General features: G+C 35.0%; 1 protein-coding gene across 4 annotated transcripts in view; it reads right to left on the bottom strand.

Moving 5' to 3' along the window:
* Positions 1-27,309, bottom strand: part of unc5cb (unc-5 netrin receptor Cb) — a 211,189-nt gene that overhangs the window by 140,435 nt on the left and 43,445 nt on the right. Inside the window, exon 2 of one of the 4 annotated variants that reach the window (XM_067397299.1) lies at positions 26,390-26,531. The exons of the other annotated variants lie outside the window; for them this stretch is intronic. Within the exon in view, the coding sequence (XP_067253400.1) occupies positions 26,390-26,405 (16 nt within the window). The 5' untranslated portion in view covers positions 26,406-26,531. The remainder of the gene's footprint in view (positions 1-26,389; positions 26,532-27,309) is intronic. 4 annotated transcript variants of the gene reach the window in all.

The raw sequence follows: 27,309 nt of genomic DNA, 5'->3' as shown, positions 1-27,309 counted from the left end.
CGGCCAGACAGCTGTGATTAATGTGCTAACTGCTCCAGTGAACAACACAACTCCAGAAACCACCAAACATTATCATAACATTTCACCTCTAATCCTAATCAATACCGCCAAGATTAATGGGACGCGCCTCACAAGACCGGCCGTCCACAGTCTCAAAGTGTGCCACCAATTCACCTCCAAACACTTCTGACTGCACCAGAACTTGGAAACCGTCTGCGATATAATGAGAAACGGAGTTAGAGACTTAATTTGTACCATAACACCTTTTCATTTTTATGATCATTCTAAATGTGAAATGATATTTTCTTTGTGGAAAACGCATTTGCAGGAGATTGTATATCACCATAAAACTCTTAATGCAGATTAAAGCTGCTATTATTTTGTCATTTCTGTGATCAGTGTCTGTTTCTGTGTCTCGATGGTTCTCCAGACAGATTTAGATTGAACATCAAGATACACGCACACATCAGGTGTGAAGTCATATCTTCTCTCAGAGCAGCAAACAAAGGTGACGGATGCATCAAGTGCACGCAGTAAAACTGCAATTCTGCACAAATGTGTCTCCTGGCGGCCTTTGAGACTTCTGGGTCTAATCAAGCAAAGCGAGGAGGGTATGAGCGCCCGAGGACTCGCCACCGAACCACTGACCTGCTCCCCTGGGCCGAGCACGGGACGGAGAGAAAACCAGAGGACGAGGGCAGGTCAGGTCGTTATTCAGTGTGGAAATCCTTTAAAATGGCCAAGCGCTGCATTATTTTCCCAAGCAGCGTTGTTTCTGCAGGACAGTGTGGAGCCGCTGGATAACCTGACGCCAACCTTCAGCCGAAATCTCAAATGCAGCTAAAGTGACAGCGTCCATTAACAGACCGTCCCACTTTGCAGAAAGTGTCTTTTTTTTAGAAAGCAGGCGCCACTTTTTCACCATCAGCCATCAGACCATAACAGGGAGATTGTGCTCAAATATGCCACAACAGATCCTGCACAGTGTTATGAAATGCATCTCGGTCTCTAAAGAGAACTAACATTAGTGCATCAAATCTTTAAAAGATACACGGGTAAACAAACATTCACGAGTCGAGCGGTGCATTTGGCTTTTATGTCTGTAAAATAACTGGTATTTGTACCTTTTGGACAAACACAAATTCTGATTTAAAAACAAAAAAGTCTATGTAAATTTTCAATACAGCCAATCACAGACAGATGCACTTAAAGGAACAGTTCACCTAAATATGAGCATTTTGTCATCATTTACTCTCTGTAAACCTGTATGAAAAGATGATATTTTGAATATAAAGAATGCTTCATTTTATATATATATATATATATATATATATATATATATATATATATATATATATATATATATATATATATATATATATATATATATATATATATATTAATATTAATATTAATATATTAATATATATATATATATATAATATATAATAATATTTATATTTATTTTAAAATTACTTTAAAAAAATGTTCTTTATTAATACATTTTTTCACAAATTTAATTGAACAAAAAAGTTTTGTGCTGTTAAAAACATCTGTAGTTCTTTAAATTATTATTATTTTTTAAATGAGCATTTATATATATATATATATATATATATATATATAATTATTGTTAGTTATTACATTATCTTTAAATACTATTATTATCATCATTATTATTATTATTATTATTATTATTATTATTATTATTTATCAAAATGCAATACTTTTCATATTTATTTAAAAAAAAATATTCTTTATTATTATTATTATTACTTCCAGATTCTAAAATATCTTCTTTCGTGTTCTACAGAAGAAATAAATGAAGTCCTACAGGTTCAGAACAAATGATGACTGAATTTTAATTCTCTTTAATTAGCTTTCACGTGCCCATCTATCATTGCAGTACATCAGATTTCAGATTCTTCCGTTCAAACTGGTGCTTCTTCACCACCAGAGTATCCTGCGATAAAGTTTGTTAAAAAGTCACCAAATGAAACCACTCCTTTCCCATGTGCAATAGAGGAAAAGTTCTCATCAGCCCTCAGAAATGACAGACAACAGCAACACTGTGTCACTGATAAAAGCGCCTGCAATGACAGCAAGCTGAAGAAAGCACAGCAGAACCCGCATGAAATAAGAGGTTTGTTCCCGCATCTCTCTGATTTGGAGAAGGGAATTGTTTCATAAGCACCCAATTTGATTTAAAGGGGGAAGAACCTCGATGGCGACTTGTTTTGGTTCCAGCTCAAGCACTTGATTCATGATGAGCTTGATAATTACATCGCCGATTGTGTTTATGCAACACATTTTGTGGCACATCCTTCAGTACAGGAAGCTCATCAAACACATCTGCTCCCCAGACAAACAAACACGAGTAACAGAAGACACTGAAACAGGCAGCGATTTGTCTCCTTTGAAGTGTGTGCTTGGTATTATTACATCTGAAGCAGGTGAGATTCATCAGATTAAAGAAAGAAAGAAAGAAAGAAAGAAAGAAAGAAAGAAAGAAAGAAAGAAAGAAAGAAAGAAAGAAAGAAAGAAAGAAAGAAAGAAAGAAAGAAAGAAAGAAAGAAAGAAAGAAAGAAAGAAAGAAAGAAAGAAAGCATTCTCAATACAAGGTTATTATCGTTAACTAAAACCTTTTTCGGTACTTTAAATAATTTTGTAATTATTTGTAAAGATTTTTAAATATAACTTTAAATGAACTATAAAAAAATAAAATATTAAAAAAAACTTGAAATAAATTAAGAAAAACGTTGAAGAGAAAAAAGAGAAATTTAGAAATCATATATATATATATATATATATATATATATATATATATATATATATATATATATATATATATATATATATATATATATATATATATATATATATATATATAAACAAGCAAATTAAACTACTAAATCAAACATTTATGTATAAATTATTTAAAAACAATTAAAACCATAAAAATACTATATATAGTAATATTTAATAATTTTAAAAATATAATTTACATATATATAAATATTAAAACCAAATTAAATATTATATTTGTAATTTTTAAAATTTATATATTTAAAATATTTAACTTATAATATTATAAAAAGATGTCAATGTTGTAATTAAACATTTTGTAAAAATATGTTTTATTTTGTCAAAATATATTTAAATTAAATTAAGTATATATTATTTTGAATATTTAATTAAAATAATAGTTATTTTGATTTTTTTTTAAATTAATATATAGGTATAATATTATATATATATATATATATATATATATATATATATATATATATATATATATATATATATATATATATATATATATATTATAAATGTTATATATATAGCATCTTTTGGTTATAACAACATTAAAAATTCAAATCTAGATTTTGATTTTCAAAAGGTTTATTATTTGAATAATATTATTTAAATTATTTGTTTATTATTTATTTATTTATTATTTTATTATAAACTGATTATTTTTTCCCCAAAATGCAATAAATCCATGACATGTTTTTAAAATTTGACTTTTCAATACTGACCAGATACAATACTGATTTTGGCGGAAACTAAATCCAAACTCTTCATATATTATATATATATATATATATATATACATATACATATATATATACACATATACACTGTAAAACTTTGCTGTTTTCTAACAGTGCTAATTTCTAACAGTATTATACTGTATTTTCATAAAACAGTAACATTCTATATATTTTACAGAATGTCTGTAAATATACAGTAGTTTTCTGTTTTCAGCCCGTTTCATTTGTAATACAGTATAATACTGTAGAAGCATTGCATTATGGGATTGATTTTTTTTTCCATGCTCATTTCAAATTTCTAGGCCAGGCATACATTTTAGCTTCTCTCCCAACGCTTTTAGTGTTTCACGTCGACTTCTCTTTTTCTTCTTTTATAGGTACTTTGACATCGACCATGAACACGGCCCAAGAAGAAGAGAAAGTGACTTCCAAGACTGGCAACACTGTGCAAAAAAGGAGCAGTACTGAAAAACTTGTAGGCCTACTATTTGTTTCCACATTTAGAAAAATGTTAAAAGTAAATAATATTGCTGTATTGTTCATTGATAACGGTTGATTGCATTTAAAATGTTGACCTTTCAACGTTGCAATTTTCTTCTTTTTAAAAATAAAAGTTTTAAAACTCAGAGTATGTTGCTTTCCATTTCCTTTGCCATAACATAACAAAAGTATATTTTTTAATGATTTAATGACATATATAAGTACAGTATGAAAAGCTGTATAAATGCAGTTAATAGCTGTAGATAAACAGTATAATACTGTAAAAGTACATACTATTACAGCAGGATACTGTATTTGGTAATTACAGTACTATACTGTAAATGCTGTTTACAGAAGTAGTACTGTAAAAATACAGTAAGTGGCTGGCAACCCAGCTGCCAGTATTTTACTGTAAATTTACAGCGAAAAGTTTTACAGTGTATGTATATATCGTACAGACCCTGTGGCGGGTGAGCTGCACCTCTTCAAATGTCATCGCCTCTTCAAGAGCAAGCTCTTTTCCTCCGGAAGAATGGGCCGCTGGGGTCATGAGGTGTAGAGATAGGGGTGAGGGCAAAGGTTAACGTCATTACAGGCCGGGTGGTGCGGCAACGCCCCTAGCTCTTCTTTTTCTCTCGCCTTCTCTTTCTGCTCTATTTTTGATGAGTACAGGGACCAGGAGAGCTGGCTCTGTGGCGTTAATATTTCATACAGCCATGCAATAACACCGACAACATCTTCCCCCTCCCTGCCATGCCCGACGGCGACGGGGCCGCAGCGGCACTCGGCTCACACAGGCAGCATGGAGAGCAGGTGTAATTTGCAAATGCTAATTGAACTCCGCCACGGGTCAGCGAGCTTTCCTGTCTTCTCAAACCTCGACGCGCACGGGCCTCCAGCACCAGCCGCCGATAAAAGCCACATCCCTCGCCGTAAACAGGGGAAAGCGGCCAGCATCCCATCTTCTGTAGAACGAGCCGACAATCCCAGGCCCGTCCAGATGCACGAGGACACTTCCTTTGAGCGCGTCTCCTCTGATAATTCAGGGTTGGATTGAGGAGTGTTGGCAGGTCAGGCGAGAAGCAGCCGTTCCAAAAAACAAACAGCAAATTTCAGTGATTATCTCATTTTTCTCATCATCTCTAGATAATGAAGTCGTTTTGCTGTGGTTGTTCTTCATCACGGTTCAGCAAATACTGTCTCCAAATCACGAGTGTGACATTTCAATTATGAAAGAAATATCCCAATCATCTTTTAAAGCTGAAGGGTGTCATTTCTAAAGCAAAAAAACATTTCCCCTGTCTGCCATTGGTCAGACAAACAGGAAGCCACGCCCAAAACTCGCAAAACACCCATAAACTGCAACACAGGGCTGTCAAATTTCCATCCATTTCAAGACACGAATATTTAGATCAACTCTCAAAAGAAAAACATTGATAACGCATACTATACTGTACTGTACTATACTATAATTGCATGTTAAGTGTATTCTTAATAATGGTTTTCTATGTGAAAATGATTAAAGTGAAACTTTGTTCCTATTTTGGGTGCATCTGCTTGTCTGTAATTTTGGTCCAATATTGAACATGGTCCAATATCAATGCGTTAATGCATTAAGTCACATTTTCTTTATTACGCTTAACACAGAATTCAGCAGGTTGCATTCATATTCTGAGTGTATCTGTTCACCTGTATACAGTATGCATCATCAGTAAGGTGTACTTAAAGTGTGTATCTTGTACATTGGTAAATATATAACTGGGGGAAAGCCTTGTTTTGGGTGTGAACTATGAATACGGATGATCAAACAAGCATCTAGGTGGCAGAAATCACCTTTAAAAACAACCATAAACATCATGGTTACAAATTGAGACATTTTCCCAGGCTGGATTCAGATCTGCAGCATTTAATTTAGCAGTTAATTTAGATTTGTTCCGAATGAGAAAGGAACAGGGTTTATTCATATAGCGCATTTTCCACACAGCGCTAGTTTCGTTGCAAACAAATTAGTTTACGCGTGCCGTTTATAACAAATGCTGTTTATATAACAAATGGTGCAATAATTTATATTCGTTTTATATGCATTTTTCATTCCTGTTTTGTTCTGAATAAGGCCAAATGTAAAGGATTTGTTTTGGCGTGAGTTGTTTTTACTGATATTTTACATTATTTCTGAATTTCTGACTTGCATCTTTTTGTGTCCCAATACAGTCAGGGCTCCAGACTAACATTTGACATAGCTTTGCATTAATAAGTGCAGTTACTAATAATATTACACATTTATTTATCAGAAATGTGACAGTAAAGCATTGTGTTGAATTGAATATGTAGATAAAATTAACTTTTATTGGCAACAGTAACATGCAAAAACCTAAATATTCTAATCTTATTAGTTTCAGTGATTATAAAATGAGCGCTCTTTACTTGCTTTCTGTGTAATTCAGTCACAATTTGAGGAAAAGTTTTTGTTTTTCATGAGACTTGTCCTGCTTTAGGGAGTGGAAATGGCCATTAAGCCAAAAGTGGTCCATCTACCGGTTATACTACACTAATTTCATGTCTTTTTAAATAAAAGTTTGTTTGCCACAAAGTGTTCCTTTATCTTTAAACTTTTAGTTTTACAAATCATCACATTAAACATTGGATCATATTTAGAGATTTAAAGTGCTGGGAAAAGTGTGAATCACTGTAAAAAGTCCTTGAAAAGTGCTTGAATTTCACTCACAAAAGTTTGCAGGAGTTCACAAGTGCGACCTCTAAAAAAATTTAGTCGCACCGGCAGTAAAAAAGGTCGCAAAATGCGAGTATTTGATCGCAGTCTGGAGCCCTGACAGTGCATAATATTTAAATTGCAAAACAAAAATAATATTCATATTGCCTTCCCTATACGTTTCAATTGTTTGCATTTTGGTAATCAATCAAAATATTTTCATTAAGGATTACAAGTGTGCAGAATTGCTCATTGCAACAGAATTTGTGTAGCGAAACGTTTCTATCAGAAGCGTTTTAATTACAAAACTCCTTACAAACAAAATGTCAGCATAAACAATTCAACTGAGGGATGCTTTCAATCATTCCTGCGTTTGTCATTAAAACGGCTCTTCAAACGCTGTGATTCTCAGTAATGAGCCTAACTCAGCAAGCCAAGCCGAGAGGTTACGATAAGGAGTAAGAAATCAACCTTGCTGCTTGTGTTTCTGCTGCTGATGTGTGTGTCCTGCATCCAGCGGTCAGCTGTAAATCTTCATAAAATAATGCTTAAAGTGACACGTCAGGGTAAAACACAGGTCAACAGCAAATTCAAAACACACAAGAAGTCGTATATCAGTCCTCGCGTTGTGTTCGCGACCCGGCTTTAATTAGGGTCAAACATCTTTGCCTGTATTTGTTTTCATTTGTGAGATTTATACGTCTTAATTTAGCAGCTGGCAAACACGCAGCAGGCGTTCAACATGCCTAATTGTTGAAAGAAAATGCTTTTTCCATGTGAAAGAGGGGAAACCTGCGCACATGAGTCAGCTCTCAGCACACGGCAGATAAACACAAATTTATTGTTGGGCATTTCAGACAGAGAGATACGGCAGCCAGTCATATTTATCGTAACTTCTGTTGCGTTTAGATGCGCCTCCATTCAGAAGCTTATCAGTTCGGCCTCCTTCATGTCAAACTCACGATGCTCTCGCACAAGCGAGGTTTCATTTGAGAAATAAAATGAATTTTAAATCAGCCATTGAGCCAATAAAATGCTTCCTGTCAATATTCACATCCTATGAAATTACGCACACATGGAGTTAATGCGCCGCTGATCTGCTGGTGATAAAACGCGTCTGCACATTGTTCATATCTGCGGCGAGCGGCGATGCCTATCGATTCTTTCACACAGCAGTTTATGTCCAGTCATTCAGTAAAACAACGACTGATCATTATCATCTGTCCTAGATGGCGAGCCAACACTAATTCCTGCTCATCAGCGAAAGCATGCAGTATTCCTCCTTCCAAAAACACGGTCCCAGCAGATTCCTCTCATGCTGTCAGATAACTAGAGAAATCTTCCGTGGTGCAACAGCAAAATCTTTAGCACAAATATTAAACTTCACTGTTACAACACAATCTCAACAGGACGTCCTATAAACATTCAATTATGATGATAAAGTTAAAGTGAATGAATATTTTAAACAAACTGGATTCATCTTACTTGAAATTTAGGCACGTGACATTAAAACGACTGCAGCTTGTGAAACTAAATATGGCATCTTCCCTTTACTACTATTATTTATATGCTATTATACTATTTATTCATTTAATTAAAGCATCTGCTCATAGTTACATGCATATATTTGCACTTCAGTCATGTTTATACAGCAGTAGTTTGCTTTAAAGCAACAGCTTTACAGTATTAAACATGAAAAACAGTGTCAGTGTCGCTTTCAATTAGAATCACAGCTTCAGTTTCTACTGTAAAGCAGCTCTCCAGTGTGTTCATGATTTTACTTGCGTGTGACCTCGACCGACTGAACAGAAGAAATGAACCGGTGTCAGGAGAAATTGAGCTTTAGGACCCAGGCGGTAATGCCTGATTTAAAAGTTGTTATCCTAGTGTCTTGACTAATTATAACCCATTTCACTATTGTATGATGTTTATTACATTAAGTGCACAAAGAACATGCTTGGAATATAAATGAATGCCTATGCATGATAAAACAAACTGTCATTGTAATGCATTTTAAATTATATAAATCATAATTATGCAGGAATTATAACCAGGTGCTAAAAATACTACCCAATAAATGTTTGTGATCACTCAAGGAGACCCGATTCCTGGGAGGACTCGATTTCTCACCATACCGGAGAAGATTTCCTCATCAAAGAAGGCGTATTACACCTATTACATCATCTTTGAAGTTGTTTACCAACAAGAATAAACTTTTCCGGAGCATTCGTTTCGGCAAGCTGTTCCAGACTCCAACAAACTTTGTTTTATCCTGATTCTGTTTGAAACTACGTCACACAAGTTTGTTTTTCAATTTTGCTTAAAGAATACCTGTGCCTTTAGCTTTTATTTTTATTTTCAGTTTTAACTTTAATTTTGTTATGTGTTTTTGTCAGTTTTATTAGCTTTTGTTTTTTTTTGTTCAGTTTTAGTAATTTTAGAGCTACAACTTATTTTATTTCAGTTAGTTGCTGCAACATTTTCAGTTTGCATTTAAGTTTTTCCATTAAGTTTTTATATTTTATTACAGCTTTATTTTAATTAACGTATAAGTATAGTAATGTAAATTTTCATTAAAATTTTATTGTATAAATAAGATTTATAATGTCATTAACTAGGGCTGGGTAAAAAAAAAAATGAAACAAAGTCTCAGATTTCAAATGACGTCCATCTTATTATGAGATTCAGAAAATAAATACAGTTTTGGCGCTGTTTAATGTGGCGTGACGGATCGCTTTAGCGCCTCAGTTAAAGAAAAGCATGTGATCATCCTCTACTCCGCTTTAATACCAGTTACAGCGAAATAAACATGAACATCTGAAGGTATGTTAAAATATACAGTACAACTTACTGAAATCCGTATCATGTCTCGTGTAATCGCTCAATCAGTGCTTCAACCTCGGAAAGACTCAATAAAACAGCTTCAATGTCACATTTACCTCAGAAAAACATATTCAGTGACCATAAACTCATTAGTCAGCTAGAAAACTGACTCTAGAAAGCAGCATTCTGATAAATATAGCTATGCACAGTTACATATTCATTATAATCTTTAATGTTCTTCAATATTAAATGCATGTTTGAATAAATCAGCCGCGATTTAAATGTTTATCTTTCAAAAAAATGAATTGGAGTAGAAATATGATTATGTAATTCTAAACTTTATTTATAATTAAAACATCATTGAGTGTAATTTAAGTGTTTGTATATAAATAAGTTAATTTAACCTTCAATATTATTATAGTGGCACCAGCTGACTCTCATGTGTAGTTTACAGCATTAGTTGAGAGATTTTATTCCTCTAGAAAATTTGACATGTGCTGAAACTGAAATACTACATCCAAAATAATCAAATCAAATCGAAAGCATGTGTATAGTAATCAAATCGTGAAAATTGTGTCAACACCCAGCCCTATTAATAACTGTGGAAACACGTCACAGCCTGTAAAAAAGGGTCAATTTGCCGCGTCGTCCAACATAAAGCTGCCTAGTTTTATGTAACTTCTGTTTGAGCTCTGCTTCATACATCAACACTATTGCACGCAAAATTCAGTTATGTTTTATAATGCATGACTATTCATTTTTACACACAAGCCCCCACATGTGGATTTTCAGTGCTGGGGAGCAGCACTGCATCTGTGAGGGGTTAACCAGCACAGTTAAGAGTTAAAAGGCTGGTAAGTGGCTCTATTAGTCGGGTCGAACGGCAGGGTGGAGTGGAGAGACAAACCCAGGAGACGTCTGTCTCAGCGCAGGGGGAGGTGCTGTAATGAGCGCGCTCACAATGACCGAGGCAGCCACCGAAACGTCCAACTAGGGCACCAGATGCAGTCGGAACGAGGCCAATGAGCGATAAGGGGCAGAGGGATCCTGGAGGATGTTTCTCTCGGTTATACTTACGGGAGGAGAACAAAAAACAATCTGCACACTTGAATTTGATAAAGGTCTTTGAACTGCACGCTGATGCCTCTGGGCAGGTTATCAATTTGTTGACAAGCACACCCAATTTCAAATCAGCCTCACCTTCTGTTCTGTTTCCTGTGTCAGAGTTGCCGGTGGGCCGCACTCGAGGTTGTGGTAATGAAAGCCACGTGTGTCCAGACTGCTCCGGTCATGTTTGCACTCACTCAGGCCTCACCTTAAAGCATGTCAGTCGTCGTACGGGACGTTCCCCTCATTAGCACCTCTTTACAGGTGCCCCATTGACCCCAAACATCTCCGCCCTACTAGACTGATGGTTATCATTGTGAACTAGAACTAAAAACATTTTTGTTGTCTGAAATAAATAATGCAAGGCCTTTTTAGTCGCATATGCTCCAGAAATTTTGTCTTAGTATATTTGCGAGCATTTTTTGCGTTCATGATGCGCGAAAATATAAGAAGAAAAAGGGGGGTTGGGGTTATATGAATGCATCTCTGAAGGGAACTGATTGCCTTTCGATGGCGTTTTATTTTCCATATAAAGTATTATTTATAAGCGCAGTGCTGATTTGCGTACAGCGCCACCTACTGTCGGAGAGCGAGTATGCATTTTCATTCAGTCCGTCTGCTGTTTTTGTTTTGTGCAGGCGTTTATGTAGCATAATTTCACAAATCTAAAGTCAGACCATTGTGTTTTTACTTTAAATCCTGTAATTAAATCTAATTTAAATCAAAAGCAACTACTCATCTTTGTTTGGATCATAATTAAAGTGCCTCTAATTTCAAATGGCTACAGATATTTTTGTTTAAGACCAGTTTGGCCGGTTATAAAGCACATAAACAACAAATAAATTTGCTTAAACATCACTTTCTGATGCTCACGTGTCCACTGTTGGCTGTTTCGGCGGTGGACAGGGGTCAGCATGGGCACCCTGACTGGTCTGCAGCTACAAACTGTGATGCACTGTGTATTCTGACACCTTTATATTAGAACCAGCATTAACTTCTGGAGCAATTTGAGCTACAGGAGCTTGCCTGTTGGATCGGACCACACGTTCAATGAGCCTCGGCCGCCCATGACCCTGTCTCCGGTTCACCACTGTTCCTTCCCTGGACCACTTTTGATAGATACTGACCACTGCAGACCGGGAACACCCCACAAGAGCTGCAGTTTTGGACTTTCATTGCATGATTTAGTCTATTAAAATGCATTTAGAATGACCCAGAATTCAAGATAAGGGGCAAAAATGCCCCTGTATATATTTCATATTTATATAATTTAATATTGTTAACCAATATTACACAGATATTGGTTAACAATATTACGATTTTTATTCATCGTAAGTATTTAATGAACAACTTAATATCAAGTGACTTACATTTTAGACACCACATCACTTGTTTCGCTTTATTTTGCCAACTAAAATAGTTCCAGAATTGTTTTGTCTCTGAGCAACACTTCCTGAATGAATCAGCCGTTTGAATGAATCGGTTGAATCTCAATGACTCACTCATTAACAGTGATTCGCTGCCACCTACTGGCAGGTTTAATTTCACATTTAAAGTGTCTTTTCATTTTTTTTAATAATTTCATTTAACATTTTATATTTTCAACATTAAAAACATGTTTATGCATCTGTAAACTGATTAACTTTAATAAAGTTTAATCTATACATTATATCACGATTTCTGTACCTGAAAATCTCCTGTTTAAACTTTCATGAAAAACTTCAAAAGCACCATTTATTTCATGTATATATTTGTTCTGTTGTATTTATTTGTGCTATTACTCATAATTTGATTATTTGTTACTATTTTATTACTTGCTGTTTATTTGTCTAACAATATTTAAAATATAAGTGAGTTAATCTAGTAGCTTTTGGTGTCATAACCCTATTTATTGAGGTTAAAGCTAACAAATACAACGAAAACAATAACTATGCTTATTTTATAGGTCCATTTTCTATTCTTTTATTCATTTTTTGTTGTGGGGCCACTGAAAATTTTGGCGGGGCAAGTAAAAATTTGAACCACTGGTCTGACCGGGCTAGTAAAAAAATCCTTAGTCATCTAGCCATCACAATTTGGCTCTTGTCAAACTCGCTGAAATCCTTATGCTTGCCCATTTTTCCTGCTTCTTTGAGGACAAAATGTTCACTTGCTGCCTAATAATATCCCACCCGCCTGTCAGTGCTCATAATGCCTGATCAGTGTGTGTATATATATATATATATATATATGCATACACACACACACACCAGAAGCACCAGGGCTATTAAGTAAAAAAGTAAATTTCGAGCCCTGAAAACTTTAATAGTGATACTAAAACAGCACTCGGACCCACCATGTGGCTTCAAGAGCATCCGGCTTTGAACCGCCACGCTCTGACAAGCCCAAAGTCTCAAGCGAGACGTGCCGTCGAGGAACACGCGTCAGAAGACAGCGCCGGTGGCCCCACGCTCATTAAACGGGCCCCTGCGATGACCCTCTCTGGGTCTCACCAGCTGTTTCTGCAAACTGCCACCATTTCATTTTTTTACGAGCTCCGCCTATTAATCTCTGGGCACGATGGTGGTGATAGCGCTTTAGACAAGCGGACGATCTCATCTGCTAATTAACGGCTTTAGTTTCATTTCCAGCCTCGGCGGTACGTTTTCCCAACACAGCTTTCAGCACTTTTGCCAATTAATAGACGTCTCAATTCATTGGTTTAATAAATGTGTTAATTTTGCGAGCAGGAGGCAGAAACGGCGACATCATCGGAGATAAATTCGCTCTGATTTAATTTTTTGGCTTAAACGTGCAGGACTGGAAATTCATTAGAAAGCTTAATCTCGCTTTGAAAAGCGTGCGTGTCGATGACGGCGCAGCATTAGGCGCGCGAGGAACGAGCGGCCGGATTCGAGGAGACTTTTCCTATTACTGAATCCGGCCCTTCAGAAGCACTGCCGCTAATGAACCTGAACGCCTCCATTATTAAGTTACCACAGAAAATCCTCAAGGCAAACGTTCTTCTGGTCTGTGAAGGAAAACATCTTTACAAGATAATGGCCTTTCCTCTAATTACAATATGTGTAAGCGCTTGTGCTCTGCGCGGGACCTCTTCCCTTTGAAGAGTGTTGGGTCGCCGCTCTCCGCAAGCGCTCTCGGTCCCTTTCTATTTTCAGCTCGTCAAATCTCAAAGAAAGGAAAATGAGAAGAAGAGAGAGGGGTTTAATAAAAGAAGATGACGAAGACTAGGAGAAAGGCAGCGGTGTCTGCATTAGCCTGGAATATAACCGAGCTGTGAGTTTAAGAGTAAAATATTAGGACCAGTATAACCAATGATATAATCTCAAAATAGACAAATATGGATTGAAACAACAATATCACTGATATTAATTGATACAAATTTGGTTTTATTTCTATGTGACGGTCAACAGAGTTTTTCACAATGCAAACCATTTTTTCCCATAAAAATAAGCATATACTGTTTATTATATATATATATATATATATATATATATATATATATATATATATATATATATATATATATATATATATATATATATAAATTTAAAAATATTTTATTTCTATTTTTAATATATATATATATATATATATATATATAATATTATAAAAAGATATGTTAATGTTGTAATTACATTTTTTGTAATTATAATTTATATTTAATGAAATTAAGAATGTATTTAGTTTTTTTATTTTAAATGTAATATTTAATTAAAAGTTATTTAATAAAATAATATTTTAAAAACAAAATTTTAAATAAAAAAAAAAAAAAAAAAAAAAAAAAAATATATATATATATATATATATATATATATTATATAATTTAATATATATATATAATTTATTAAAAATATTATAAAAAGATATCTAAATGTTGTATTTTTTAAATAAAATAGTATTTAAATGAAATTATGTATTATTTATAATATAATTAAAATAATATTTATACTATTTAAAATAAAATAAATAAATATTGTAATTTAATATAAATAATATAGGCTACAATTAGGCTATAATTAAATTTTATACACACACACACACACATATATATATATATATATATATATATATATATATATATATAAAAATATACATATATACATATATATATATATATATATATATATATCTATGTGTGTATATATATATATATATTTTTTTTTTTTTTTTTTTTTTTCAAACCAAAAAATATTCAGACACCTTGAACATTTCATTCATTAATTCAGTTCATTCACTACAGTTTTAAAAAATGGTAATAAAATATGACAAGATCTCAGAGTTAAACTGTGAGAAAAAATTAATCTTAATTATGTCAGATAATACTTAAGCAAAATATGGTCAGGTCAAAGTGTCTGAATAATTTTTGCTTCCAAATTTTTATCAATTTTACTGGTAGTCCACTGTATGAAGAATTTTTGGGACTAATAATGTGTCACATTTTACTTTATTTTGCTATCCTCACTTACATAAATGAACTATAGTATCCTGCACCCACAGAAAAAATATATCAAAAATATCTGAATAATTTTTGGTTTGACTCACTCCATAATTAATAAGCTGAAAATCCAATCATTTGCATGTGGACACTCTCCTCGAATAATAATGACTGCAACAAAATAAATAAATATCGATTTAGCTTTGCTAAACTCTTCCCAGGGGAAGAAGGATTTGATGGAATCCCATGTATATTCCAAGGGCACCAGGACGCTCTTTATAGTTGCTGCGTTAACAATATTACTATCAACAACCCTCCGCATGTCATTTCCTCTAGAGAGGAATCATCTCAACAGACAGAACATCTCATCTGATTTCTCCTCCCTACATTTTCACGTTCTGTCCCTCTTTGAAATGATGTGAAGAGATTGAGGGTGTGAAGAACTCAAGTGATTCATGGTGACGTAATCAAGACATTTAAATGAGACGCATCTTTTTATTTCCACAGAAGCCTCCGGACACAAACTCACTGCTGACATCTACACGTCCAGCAAAACTCATTCTTCTAGCAGCTCTCTGTGTGTTTATCCTGACATTCCTTGAATGATAAACACTTAAATTGGGCTTCTGTTTACTGGGATGAAAGGTCATCTTGTCAAAAGTCTGGGATTGCTCACAAAGCCCTTGTTTCTGACAGATCTCCACCCCCAAATGAGCCATAATCTACCTCTTCACCTCCTAAACAACTCCATCTGAAAGAAACGGAGGCGGCGACGGCCCTGCGGCAAACCCACACGCAAACACACGCTTATCTAAACGAGGCCCTACCATTGACTTTTCAAGCAAAGCTAATTATACTGACTACAGACCAACCCCTGTAGAAAAAAATTTAAATGAATTAACTTATGAAACATATTTTTTATAAATGAAGACATCCCTAAAGGAAGATTTTTCTCACTTTTGGAGCCACACACACACACACACACATTCTTCTGACCCTTCCTGGTAATGGCTTTTTAAAAGGGGGGCACTGAAAGCTTTTCTCTTCCTCTTGTCAGGTTTGTTTAAGTTAGTTAATTAGTACACGTCTGTGCCTGTCAAGCCGCTTCCCCCCGGTATTCAGAGTTTTCTTGCGGGACGGACGCGACTCCAGCAGCAGGAAGGGCTGTTTTGGGTTTGCTGACGGAGCACCTCAGAGATCAGTCAACAAACGGCCGAACGGACTCAACTAAACACACAAGAGCTCTGAGGAGACGCTGTAAACGCCCCACCGGAGCCGGAGGACAGAAGTTAGATTAAACGGAGACTCGTGCTTAGGGCCCGATGAAATCTGTTTTCCAAATTCTGTTTTTTTACATTTTCATTTTTCTGGATTCCATTTTTTTCCCCCATCATGTTTTTTGGACTACATTTTAATGGTTAAATAACATTTTAATAATCAAAAAGCATGTCTAATTAATGTAAATCATGAAACTGAATCTGAATTAAACAAGTTTTTCATAGGACCCTATGAAATACATATTTTTTCTCAAATTCGGTTTTAAATTTATCAAATTCTGTGTTTTCTGGTGGTTTAATTACATTTTAATCAGCAAAAAGCAAAATTAATTCAAACTAATTCATAAAAACTTTTTAAAAAATTGTTAATTTTTTTTTTTTTTTTTTTCAGAAATTCTGTATTGAGTTTTTCTGGTAATCAATGAAGGCACAAAACATAAATTAAATTTGTCTTTTAATCATATGACATAATCAATTTAAACTAAGAACTGCACAACAGAGCTTTACTGTTAAAATTAAAATATGGAATAAAAATTGTGTATATATTTCTGTCCCAATTTCTTCAAGTTAAACTGTACTTTTATTTTGACGAGTTGCAGCGAAGACCTTTGAGTTTTTGCGTGTTTATGATATGAATATCAAATGAAATGGTAAAATGTTCACGAAGTGACTCTCAGAGCGGCTCTGGAGATGAAGTTCATGCATTCAGAGGCTGAAAACACCACAAGCGTCATGCGTGCTTCAGTGTGTGTGTGTGTGTGTGTGGTAAATGAAAACGTGCATCTGCGCCATTCATTCACACAGAGACATGCAGAACATGCAGGATTCATATTTAAGACGTCTTTTTGCAGTTAATTATTCACAGACACTACTCTATATCATGATTTAAGTGTACTGACCTACTCAAGATTTCTTCATCAAAAATTTGACAAATTCCGTGAAATTCCGTGTTATACAGTAAATTCCGTTTTTATGACTAAATTCTGGATCGTGGAGATCACATGGCTCTACGTGCTCATAAATGTCTCAACATGACGTCAAACATGAGCTGAACTGCTATCCACATTCATTTTACAGCTCTATATCCTTAATAGGGTTGCAAAGGGACGGAAAGTTTGCGGTAAATTTCCGGAAACTTTCCACGGGAAATCTGGGGAATTTTGGATATATTTGGAAATTTAACAGGAATTTATGGGAATTAATTGGAAATTTAGGGAAATTTATATAAATGTATAATATTTATAGAAAATGTATCATCTACAAACATAAATATAAACATTTTGTTTGGTCATAACATGAAATTTCTTTTTCGCAATTAATTAATATTTAGTAAATATGTAAAATAAATATTTTTATTGCAGCAATTGTTATGTGTTATTTATTTCAGTGTCACATGATCCTTCAGAAATCATTCTGATATGCTGATTTGATACTCAGTTATTGTCAATATTGGAAATAGTTGTGCTGAACTGCAGTAAGTAGTTGCTGTGTGAATGTCAGGGTAAAAACTCAACTGAAATTGCATCAAATCTTTTAACGTTTTAACCAAAATAATGCTGCAAGATTTTTATTTATTTTTTCAACTACATTTAAGTACCCTGTTATAGGCTAACCTGCAATTTTGTTTATTCCCATTAATTCCCATATATTCCTGTTAATTTCCATATATTCCCGTTATTTCCCATGAAAAGTTTCCAGCTTTGAAAATTCCTGGAATTTTGCAACCCTAATCCTTAATGTATAATTATGGTGTCATTTCTATTTTTCCTTCAGAATACGAAACATATGAGACAAAGTTGAGCTAAGAGAATTTATATACACAGTATCTATATTTATAATTTCTTTTAGAAGAATATATAGTGTTGCATTTGCAAATACAAGCAAAAATGTTCATTCAACAAATAAAACCCTCACAAATCGACTGTATAATATCAACATGTCTCTTTATACAATCCAGGCCTGCATCAAAAAATGAATTTGGCTAGTTTGAAATGGATATTGATTTAGCACTCGTGGCGATGCGAACTGACAGGTTTGTTGTAAGATCAAGGCACAGATGTACGCCCCGCGGCGGCTATAAAAGTTAAAGGAGAACTGATGAATACATTCCCGAATCTGTCATAACCTCCAATATGCTTCAGCTCGGACCACATCATGAGATCCAGTAAAACAGTAAATCACAACATGGATTTCACCAACAAGAGATTACAAGTAATTACTTTGCAACATTATATATATATATATATATATATATAGGGATAGTAAACTGTCTCAAATGTGCTCAGATTTGCCAGATCTCAATAAGAACTCAAACATTTCTCAGCAAATCCCTTCAAAATCGAATGATTTAAGCCGTTTCTCCACATTAATTTGACTGTATGACAACAATCAACTTGTTTTCAGTCAACAAACTCTCTCTGTAAGAGAAATAAAAATGGAAACAAAGTTTATACTTAAGCCAAACACATCAGAGAACCCCATTAAGTCTCATAAAAGAGCAATAATATTTTCCTCTGAGCTCTCCGGTTCTGATAACGTTCCGTGTTCAACATTAGCTGATCTGGCTGCTGCTGTCACTTTAAACCACAAACAACATTCATCTACAAGCTTCAGCTCTGGCAAGGCGAAACACTGCCAAACAACAAAAAACAAATAAAAACCTCTGCCAGAGGGAGCGCGAAAGCCACGTTTTACAGATGAGCGTAATTCCGATGAGGCTTTTAACACCAAAACCACATAAAAAGACAGTGGAGGTGGACGGGTCGATGGCTGTGTTACAATAATTTGAAAACACTCCAGAGTTCACAGCTTTGCAATGTATCACGTTGCTCATTAGCATGCATGCGGTACGGCCCCACAGAAATCAATAAATCACCAGCACCCGCTCGGCTCGCTCTTCCCTCAGAGTACTTATTATTGATCATAAACGAAGCAAAAATGGAGCTGCAGCTCGGAGAACCACATTACTTATCTGGGCTTCAAACGAACAAGTTCATAGATGAGAGGAGACAGTCGGAAAGAGACGACTGGGGCATTTCGGATGCATTTCGACAACGAGCAGAAGGAAGCAACAAAAGAGTTTTCAGACTATATTCTGGCTACAAGGTCACTTTTCACAAACTCTATGAAACAGGGCTGAGTGCCATTCAGAATCTCTTTGAAATAATTATATTTCATTGAATCTGAATTGAACTGAATGGGAAATGAGGCTGTAAACAGGTGGAGAATTGAAACTGTAGTTCATTGAAATTAATTAAAATTCAGAGAAATATAACTAGGAATTTTAATTAGAGAAGTTTATTTATAGGCCTGATAGAATGAATCAATGAAGGAACAACAGAGTGAACGAACAAACAAAAAATAGAATTAATAATCATGAACGAACAAACAGAATGAATGAACAAACAGAATGAACAAATGAACGAACAGAATGAATGAAAGAATAAACTGAATAAATGAATGAATACAACAGAATGAAACCGCGAATGAACAATAGAACGGATGAACGAACAAACAAACGAATAAACAAACAATAAGTTTGAAAAAGTACCTTATAGCCACCAGAAAAGTGTTAACCCTCTGGAGTCTGAGGCTGATTTGGGGCCTGGAGAAGTTTTGACATGCTCTGACATTTGTGCTTTTTTCAGTTCTTCATAAACATATTAATGGAAAAAGTGTCATTACACTGTATTCAGCACAAACTAGGCTACAATAATATGTGAGGAACATGTATGTACATGTTTGTGTTTTTGAAGGAATAACATTTATGTGTGGTTATTGAAAAAACAAAAAACTTAAGTCACTGAAATAAGGCCAAAAAAAGTATAATAAATCTGTGTTCACAAGACTTCTGGGTATTGGAGGTTGTAGACTACAATTTTTGCTTCAAAATTATGTAAAAATTATGCTGCCTACTCCTTCATATAAAACAATATATTGATTTAGTTTTTGTAAGACACTTTTTGCCAAGAAACACAGTATGCGAGGAGGCGTGAATCACCACTGAAAATGGGCCATTCTCACCTGAGAAGACAATAGAATTGGATAGTAATGAGCTGAAATGACTTGCATATTAATGAGGCATTTCAGGCTGTGAAAAAAACCTTCTGTGATGTCTCAAGCTCATTATGATATATGAAACATACAGAAAAATATTATTACAATATAAAGTAATGGTTTTATATTATACTTTAAAATATTATGTATTTCTGTAATGCAAAGAGTCTGGATATAGGCTTTTAGTTTGAAAGCATGCACATTTGGAGAAATATTGGATTCTCATATGCTTATGTCAATTTTCTATAAACCGGAGGGCGCTAAAGAAACAAAAACTCATCTAAAATTCATCCATAGAAGAAAAGTAAACAGGAAGTAACTGCATGTCTTCTAGAGATCGCTAACCATGACTTTTACATCCAGATAAACACTTTTCAAGACAATAAATACACGACTGAGACGATGAATGCATGTATTGCCTCTGAATTTGCGTCTGAATAGCGCTGGCTCCGTGGGCGTGGCCGCATTAGCGGATAATGAGCTGAATCATGGACTTCTGACATGGCTCTCTTTTCATACAGATTACATAAACACAGAAGGTTTGTTTTCGATTTGACTTCCATGATTAACCTGACATCTTAACGTTTTTTTTAGACATAAGTGTAATTTTTCTGTGATTAGTATTCACTAAGTTACAGTTCATTTTCTGAGAACTATCAGATTGGACTTCGTTCAGAGGGAGAGGAGAGATCACGCATCATATTAGTTTTCTTTATTTTACAAAAAGCACAACATTTTGTTTTTACTTTGAGTGTATATAGATAAAAGAAGACATTCTTGACAATAAACTTCACTTTGACTAAATCAGTATGAACAAAAGAACGTACAACAGGATAAAAGAGCAAATGAACAATAGAACAGATGAATGAACAAACAATAAGTTTGAAAAAGTACCTTATAGCCACCAGAAAAGTGTTAAAACGACAATAAACCTCATTTTGACAAACTATGAACCGCAGAACATACAACAGAATGAAAGAGGGAATGAACAATTGAACAGATGAACGAACAAACAAACGAATAAACAAACAAGTTTAAAAACAGTACCTTAGAGCAACCAGCAGTGTTAAAATGACAACAAACCTGACTCTGACTAAATAAACCATTATGAACAAAAGAACGTACAACCGAGTGAAAGAGCAAATGAACGGATGAACAAACAAACAAACAAACAAACAAACAAGCAAACAATAAGTTTGAAAAAAGTACCTAATAGCCACCAGGAAAGTGTTAAAATGACAATAAACTTCATTTTGACTAAATCAGTATGAACAAAAGAACGTACAACCGAGCGAAAGAGCAAATGAACGGATGAACAAACGAACAAACAAACAAACAAGCAAACAATAAGTTTGAAAAAAGTACCTAATAGCCACCAGGAAAGTGTTAAAATGACAATAAACTTCATTTTGACTAAATCAGTATGAACAAAAGAACGTACAACCGAGTGAAAGAGCAAATGAACGGATGAACAAACGAACAAACAAAGAAACAAGCAAACAATAAGTTTGAAAAAAGTACCTAATAGCCACCAGGAAAGTGTTAAAATGACAATAAACTTCATTTTGACTAAATCAGTATGAACAAAAGAACGCACAACCGAGCAAAAGAGCGAATGAACGGATGAACGAACGAACAAACAAACAAACAAGCAAACAATAAGTTTGAAACAGTACCTAATAGCCACCAGTAAAGCGTTAAAATGACAATAAACCTCATTTTGACAAACTATGAACAGCAGAACATGCAACAGAACGAAAGAGCAAATGAACAATAGAACAGACAAATGAACGAACAAATGAATAAACAACCAAACAATAAGTTTGAAACAGTATGATGATAAACATCATTTTTACTAACTAAACCAGTATGAACTATAAGCTGGTGACCAGCGACGCTGCTCTTTTCAGCAGTGATACAGAAACAGGACAAGCACGAGGACGGACACCTGCGCCTGGAAACTTCACTGGCCTTCCTGAAGCCTCTCGGGCTTCACATTCTTGCCCTTTCCTTTAGTTCAGCAGAAACACAAAACAAGCTCTTTTTACTCAGCGGGGCACGAGGCACAGATTGAACTAATGAAAAGGCCGAAAGAGCGAGAGACAGAGACAGAGATGGAAGTGGAGAAGAGAGACGAGATGTCTCCAGAAGAGCAGCACATGAAAGCAGAGGCCTGCTGGTGCGGCGGATCACCATCCCAGTCACTTACAGCCGCTGGAAATTGCTGCTGACTCTAATTAGTTATTTAGACACGAGTACAGCATGGGCTCATGTAGCCGGCAGACTTCTGAAGACTTCCATGTTTTGCCATACGGAGGAACTGTACGGAGCCTCAGGTTTCCAGTCGCTCTCTTTTTTTTCCAGACGGTTTTCCGAGACTGCTGGGAAGCACATTTGCAATTCTGTATTGATAATCAGCTCTGCCGAGAACATCTCTCAATATTGGATCAGCTGGCCGCTCTCACCGCTGCTTTTGTTCATAAATTATAGCAATTCGTAACGACCAGGATTTCCATAATATGCTAATAGCAGCCTTCTATGTCATTAAATAAAGCTGTTAAGGAATTAATATGATTACAGAGGCATCGCGTATGCTTTTAATGATGCATGGCGAGGAAACGGCTTGTATTTTTCATAATGCTTATTTTGATATCGGCGTGATGATCTGCTCTGCCGCTCTCTCACCGCACACAAAGCCGTCGGCTTCATCAGCATGCTGTCAGTCAAACGCGCCGTCGTGTCACTTCACGCCACGGCTTATGTACCGACCTACGCATGACGAACTCTCAGAAAATTATTACTGACATCTAAAGAAAGAAAAGCCGTTCTGGAGGCATCATGCGCAGCGTTCTCTGATGTGATACTGAAAAATATTTACTCAAAAACAAATTAAAAAACTCCTGCAAACTGTTATGTGAGCATTTTACTTTTCACTAACAATAACTAAATAAATAAATAAATAAATACCATGGTAAAAACATGTATTTTTTGGACAAGAATCACAGAATAATTTGGCATTTACAGGATACTTAAAAGAATACCACTGCTTTTCCAATAAAACACAGTTTTTCCAGTGTTATTTTATTGGTTTTTATATACTATTACAGTATTTAACTTTATTTTTATATATTATATTATGTCATACATATATATACACATATATATAATTTTATTTTTTATATGTTATATATTATTATATAACATATATAATTTTTATTTATTTTTATATTTATGTTTATTCGGTTTAAGTCATTTTTATAAGTGCTTGTCATTTTTTGTAGTTTTAATATTTTTTAAACATTTATTTAGTTTTAGTATTTCAACATAAACATATTTTATTTCATTTAACTGCCAGGGTAACATCTCTAATTTTCATAATTTTTAGTTTTTAAGTTTTAGTTTGTCATTTCTAATATATATATATATATATATATATATATATATATATATATATATATATATATATATATATATATATATATATATATTACTGAACTTAACCTGAATAACCTGAAATTAACATATTTATTTTTATTTTTTTCCCTAGGTATATTTCAGTTAATAAAAAATAATTTAATTAAAAATAATTTTAATCGTTTTAGTTAACAAAAACTGGAATATGGATGCACATTAACCATGGACCAGCTTTAAAAATTTTAAGTGTGATTTGAGCTGAAAAAGCAAAAATAATGCTACCACTGTATTGTCACTTTATATTGCCGATTTGAATTATGTTATTGAAGCAACAAACTCAAAGAGTTTTAGAGATTCTGTTCTTTCCCCATTCCAGCTGACAAAGCCGTATTTCTATTTTAAAAATGCATTTACATAATAAATAATAAATAAATAGGATGGCCACCAACTTGCCTTAAAAGTGAAGCGCACAACTAGTGGCATCAAATGGAACTGCAGTCTGTTTGTTTTGAGCTGGACACAGAAACAATGAGAGATGTGTAGCATGTCTTCTGCAGATATTCGAACCTCAGAAGAGAAAAGCGCAGTCACATTAGTGGCGTCTGGGTTAACAGACATCTCATTGAGCGCGCCCACCTGTGCGTGTGGCACAGTCATCTGTCTGGCAGCTGGTGGCTCTTTTCCTCGGGCGGCTCTGCCTAATGGTTCCTCCTCTCCCTTTAGATGGCCGGCCACTTAACCCTGCCAGCATGAAGGGCTCAAACAGCATCTTACCAACTCACATTTGTGCTCTGAAAATAAATGATTCATGAGATAACCGGCAGGCCAAAATAAACAGACATCTCAGCCCGGTTCACCCCAAGACTTTACCCTAATCTGCAGGGTAAGGGCTCTTCAAGATGTCTGTAATGATACGGTGCGGGGTGAACGTGAGCACACACAGATCTGGTTCTCTGGCAGACGACGGACTCTTTCTCCCAGCTACCAATCACCAGAGACAGCGTACAATTACTTCACGGATGGGACATTTAAAGAATTACAAACCCGGACTCACGCGGCCACAAGAGATGCATGCAAAAGCAACCAGCGGTTGTGCTTTTCTTGGACTTTCCATGACTTAAATCTGGGTATCTTTAAAGGAATGTTCCATATTCAATACAAGTTAAGCTCTATCAACAGCATTTGTTTCATATGGAGCCCCTGAAGGGACATGGAGAAGGAAAAAAATATGAGATAGGAGGAAAAATGATTTTGCAATGCTTTTGAGTTTGCGTTTGCGCACAAAGAACAAAGTTGTGCGAGCAAACTTTTTTAAGCGAACACAACGTTTCTCAGGAGAACGCAAAAGTTTTGTGAGGGAACGCAACGTTTTTCGGCAAGCAAATGCAACATTTCTCAGAAGAACGCAAAAGTTATGCAAGCGAACGCAATGTTTCTTGAGGACCGCGACCAAACGCAAAAGCATTGAAATATATTTTTTCCTCCCATCCCATATTTTGTCCCTTTAGGGGCTCTGTAGTTTCATAATACTGAACATCATAGAAAATAATTCCTGTCTTACTGCTCTTAAAAAAAAGCAAAAATATATTTTATATTTTTACATATATATATATATATATATATATATATATATATATATATATATATATATATATATATATATATATATATATATATATATATATTAAAATTTTTCTGTATATTTTTGGGTTTAAAAAGCGAAAATATACATGAACATTTTCTTAGATTAGACTAAAATATTCCAGAATATATTAACGCTAAAATTTAGATTTCAAAAACTAGGCTAAAACACTTAAGTTTCACATTTAATGATATATAAGAAGAGTAACTAGCAGGATAATAATAAATAAAATAAAATTACAGTAACTTGGGCAGGATGTGGATTAACGTTTTTTTGTCTGTTTTTTTTGGAGGGGGGGGGATAGTCAACTGGTTATAAATGTAATTGTTAGACCTACCCTCACTTAGTTTTTTGCATTACATTGAAATTGCATTATGATTTTTGCTTTAATATATTTTTTTTAAAATTTACAATACACTTGTATTGAATCAGAAAATTCCTTTGTCCTTGGAGGACAGGCAGGGAACCTGTGCGTGAAAAGACACACAGCACAGGAAGCACTCCAGTGTCTGCGTCTTTGTTGAAACACTTGATTGTAGATGAAGTTCATACCAGAGATTCATTACTCTAAAAGCAGAACGAAACTGTGAGTTTCAATGGAGCAAGACATCCTGCCTGCCGCTATATAAGGATGCATTAGTTTGAATGATAACGTATACGTGACACCCAGAGACGCATGGATTTTTCTGCGCGTATGAAATATTAATGCCCAATATTAGCAGTCTTTGTCACTTCAATCACAGCTGAGGCTTCTGAAGGTGCTAATGGAAGTGGACCGTGCTGGAGGTGAGGCGGGGGGTCGGGGTCTCACAGGCAGCGCAGCGAATGGAGCGATAGAATCAAGCAGTACTGATGACTTCATATAGCGCCATGACAACAGCGCCCTACCAGAGGCGCTCTGCATGTCAAAGCGCGCCTGCAGTCGACGCCCTCCAGGCCACGGCTGACTTTGACATGAATGTAGAGTGACCTGCTGGTGTGGAGCGGGCGGCCCGTCACAGCAGCTCCAGCGCAGGGTTATTACAGGCAACTAAAATCAGAGAAGAAAATCATTTAATTTGTTTTTGGACAGTGTGAAATGTTTTGAAGTACTATAACGAGTTGAGTGAATCACTAAAACAAATAGGTCAGGTCAGGATAGGAACTCCGTTCTGACTGGCTGCTTTAGCGCATCACCTGACCAGGTGGGCGGGGTGTGAGGAGAGGGAGGGCACATCCCAGAGGCCCTGCGTTTTAGAGTTCACGTAATCCTGCCGGGTTTAAGTGTTACGCCAAGCTCTTTCTTGCTAAAACTTTTTTTTCTTTTCCTATCATTCCCTCCATCTCTTTCCCCAACTTCCCCCCTCCAAACAGCTTCTTATTCATTATTCACTCTCACACGCGGTCCATGGCCTTTCCGCAGATCAAAATTCTGCACAGGTTCCAGGAGCTCCTGGCACACAGGCAGGTATTTGAAGGGGAATTCTGGGGTTGCGGCTTTCAAATAAACACACCTTTATCCCTTAATCTGCTTTAAGATTCTGTTTCAAATCTGAAGACGCCTGACGCATCATCACACGTGAAACATAATCACCAATGACAACTTACAGTACTGCCCAAATTTTGGAAATATTTACATGCTTTTGAAAGGTCTCTTGCATTTATTTGATCAAAAAATATAGTAAAAAATTTAAAAATAATTTTACAATGTAAATCAACTGTTTTCTATGTGAATATATAGTAAAGTGTAATTTATATCCAGTGATCAAAGCTGAATTTTAAGCATCATTACTCCAGTCTTCAGTGTCACATGATCCTTCAGAAATCAT

The sequence above is a fragment of the Chanodichthys erythropterus genome, chromosome 10 (assembly GCF_024489055.1).
Source record: "Chanodichthys erythropterus isolate Z2021 chromosome 10, ASM2448905v1, whole genome shotgun sequence".
Classification (NCBI taxonomy): domain Eukaryota; kingdom Metazoa; phylum Chordata; class Actinopteri; order Cypriniformes; family Xenocyprididae; genus Chanodichthys; species Chanodichthys erythropterus.
This window is presented reverse-complemented; position numbering and strand designations above follow the sequence as displayed.